Raw genomic sequence first — 1,970 nt, 5'->3', positions numbered from 1 at the left:
AAGCCCAGATGCAGGGACGACCGATGACACGAGGCTTCAGCACCGGTCACTGAAGCACACATGATTTATTGATGAGTGTGAGTCAGCATCAGAAAGGCCCTCCCGCCTCTTGTTGTGTTGCTGTTGTGGTTTTCTGTTTGTTCATCCGGTTCATGCTGCCTCCAGCCTGGTCCGGTTCAGTCCAGACCATGCCTGATCAGACTGCTGTAGTAACTCTGAAGTGGTTCTGATTGTGTTTGTTATCGTTTCTAAATGAATAAACACAGCTGATAGTGAGCATGTCGCTGCCCCGCCTGCAGGGGGCAGCGCCGAGCCCCGCCTGCAGGCCGCGCTGGTGCAGAAGAAGAGGCAGGTGGATGTTTTGCTGCAGGTCAAACCGGCCAGGACGATCGTTCCTCCGTTAATCGTTCCTCCGGACTTCACCGGACCGCTCTGTGCGCATTTTGATGCCCGCCTCTGACGTCCGTTAGCCGGATCTCAGTCACGGTCCTTCCGGCCTCTGTCCTCTCACCGACCCTCTGATGGCTTCCAGGCGGCCGGACAGCTTCGACGGGCTCGGCTACCGTGGCCGCGACGACCCGCTGTACGGAGCCAGCTACCCGGTTCGGAGCGCCGGAGCCCCCGCTGAGCTGCAGCACCACCACTGGGTCACGACGCCGCCGGACATCCCTGGCAGCCGTAACCTGCACCCTGGAGAGCGGACACCGTTGCACGACGAGCCGCTGGGAGAGCCCGGAGGTCCCGTGCCTGGCTGGGACGCTCCGCAGCCCGGACTCCCGCCAGCTGGTAGGTCGGTGTGTGGGCGCGGAGGTGTTAGCTCACAGGCTAGCGGTAGAATGGAAGCCAACGGGACAGGCTAGCGGTCTGAAAGCTACAGTCATATGAAGACATACCAGAGTTAGCTGACAGGCTAACATGACACCCAGCAAGGCAGAAGGGAAACGAAGGCAGCAGGCTAGCTGTTAGCTCACAGGCTAGCTGTGAGCTTACAGGCTAGTCACAGTTCACAACAGTAAAAACTTATCAGACAGAGAACACACGTCATAACTTGTATGAATGAGGCTAAGTGCTAGTTAGCTATAGGAGCGCGTGCAGCAGGCTAGCTAATTAGCAGGCTCATTAGCATAATCTTGTTGTTGTTGTAAAGATCGTTCCAGCTAACGAAGCTAACAGTTAGCCAGTCAGCTAATGAGCCCAGGTATGATTTGAGGTTTGTTGCCGTTAAGCTACTTTCTGACTTTTGTGTTTCAGTGGATCCGCTCTGTCACAGTCTCCGTCTGATTGGTTCTATTGATCAGTTGACGACTTAAAGCAGTTTCCAGCTTTATTGATCACTGATGAATCGGTTTGAGGAGTTGCTGAATGATCACCTGGTTTTGCTCCTTCTGTCACTGAACGGAACATCTGTGGACCCAACACTCTGATCCACGTGTTTCTCCATCAGCTGATATTTTAGAGACAAACAGCTGATCGATTGATCCAGAGATCGATCGACAATGAAAATAATCATTAATTGAAGCTCTAAACGTGCCTGATGTTGTTGTTGTTTGTTGTTGCAGAGCAGCTGAACCGCTTTGCTGGCTTTGGAATCGGACTGGTCAGGTAGGAAACACCTGCAGCTCAGATCAATCAGATCAATCAGATCAATCAGACACATGACCTCTGGAGCTGAGTTACAGCCAACTGACTGTGTGTGTGTGTGTGTGTGTGTGTGTGTGTGTGTGTGTGTGTGTGTGTGTGTGTGTGTGTGTGCTCGCGCGCGCGCGTCAGTCTGTTCACAGAGAACGTCCTCTCTCATCCCTGCATCGTGTTCCGCAGACAGTGTCAGGTATCAGCCGCTCCTCACCTGTACCTGATCAATACCGCTGATTGACTCCTGATTGGTTCTTTATGAACAAACAGATGGAAACTAAAAGAAGAGTTTATGTTGAAGAAAACCAAGTCTGAACCTGTGGCAGCTATTGATAACC

The 1,970-nt window shown here is 52.6% G+C and overlaps 1 protein-coding gene across 1 annotated transcript in view; it reads left to right on the top strand.

The window, feature by feature from the left end:
• Positions 1 to 368: 368 nt before the first annotated feature.
• The window catches only part of slc25a46 (solute carrier family 25 member 46), a 5,102-nt gene continuing 3,500 nt past the window's right edge, over positions 369 to 1,970 (top strand). The window contains exons 1-3 of the mRNA XM_008301430.1: positions 369 to 786; positions 1,560 to 1,602; positions 1,771 to 1,872. Of these exons, the coding sequence (XP_008299652.1) occupies positions 522 to 786; positions 1,560 to 1,602; positions 1,771 to 1,872 (410 nt within the window). The 5' untranslated portion in view covers positions 369 to 521. The remainder of the gene's footprint in view (positions 787 to 1,559; positions 1,603 to 1,770; positions 1,873 to 1,970) is intronic.

This window comes from Stegastes partitus, unplaced genomic scaffold, assembly GCF_000690725.1.
Source record: "Stegastes partitus isolate 25-593 unplaced genomic scaffold, Stegastes_partitus-1.0.2 Scaffold1670, whole genome shotgun sequence".
Taxonomy (NCBI): domain Eukaryota; kingdom Metazoa; phylum Chordata; class Actinopteri; family Pomacentridae; genus Stegastes; species Stegastes partitus.
Note: the sequence above shows the minus strand (reverse complement) of the source record. Positions and strands in the feature narration are given on the sequence as shown.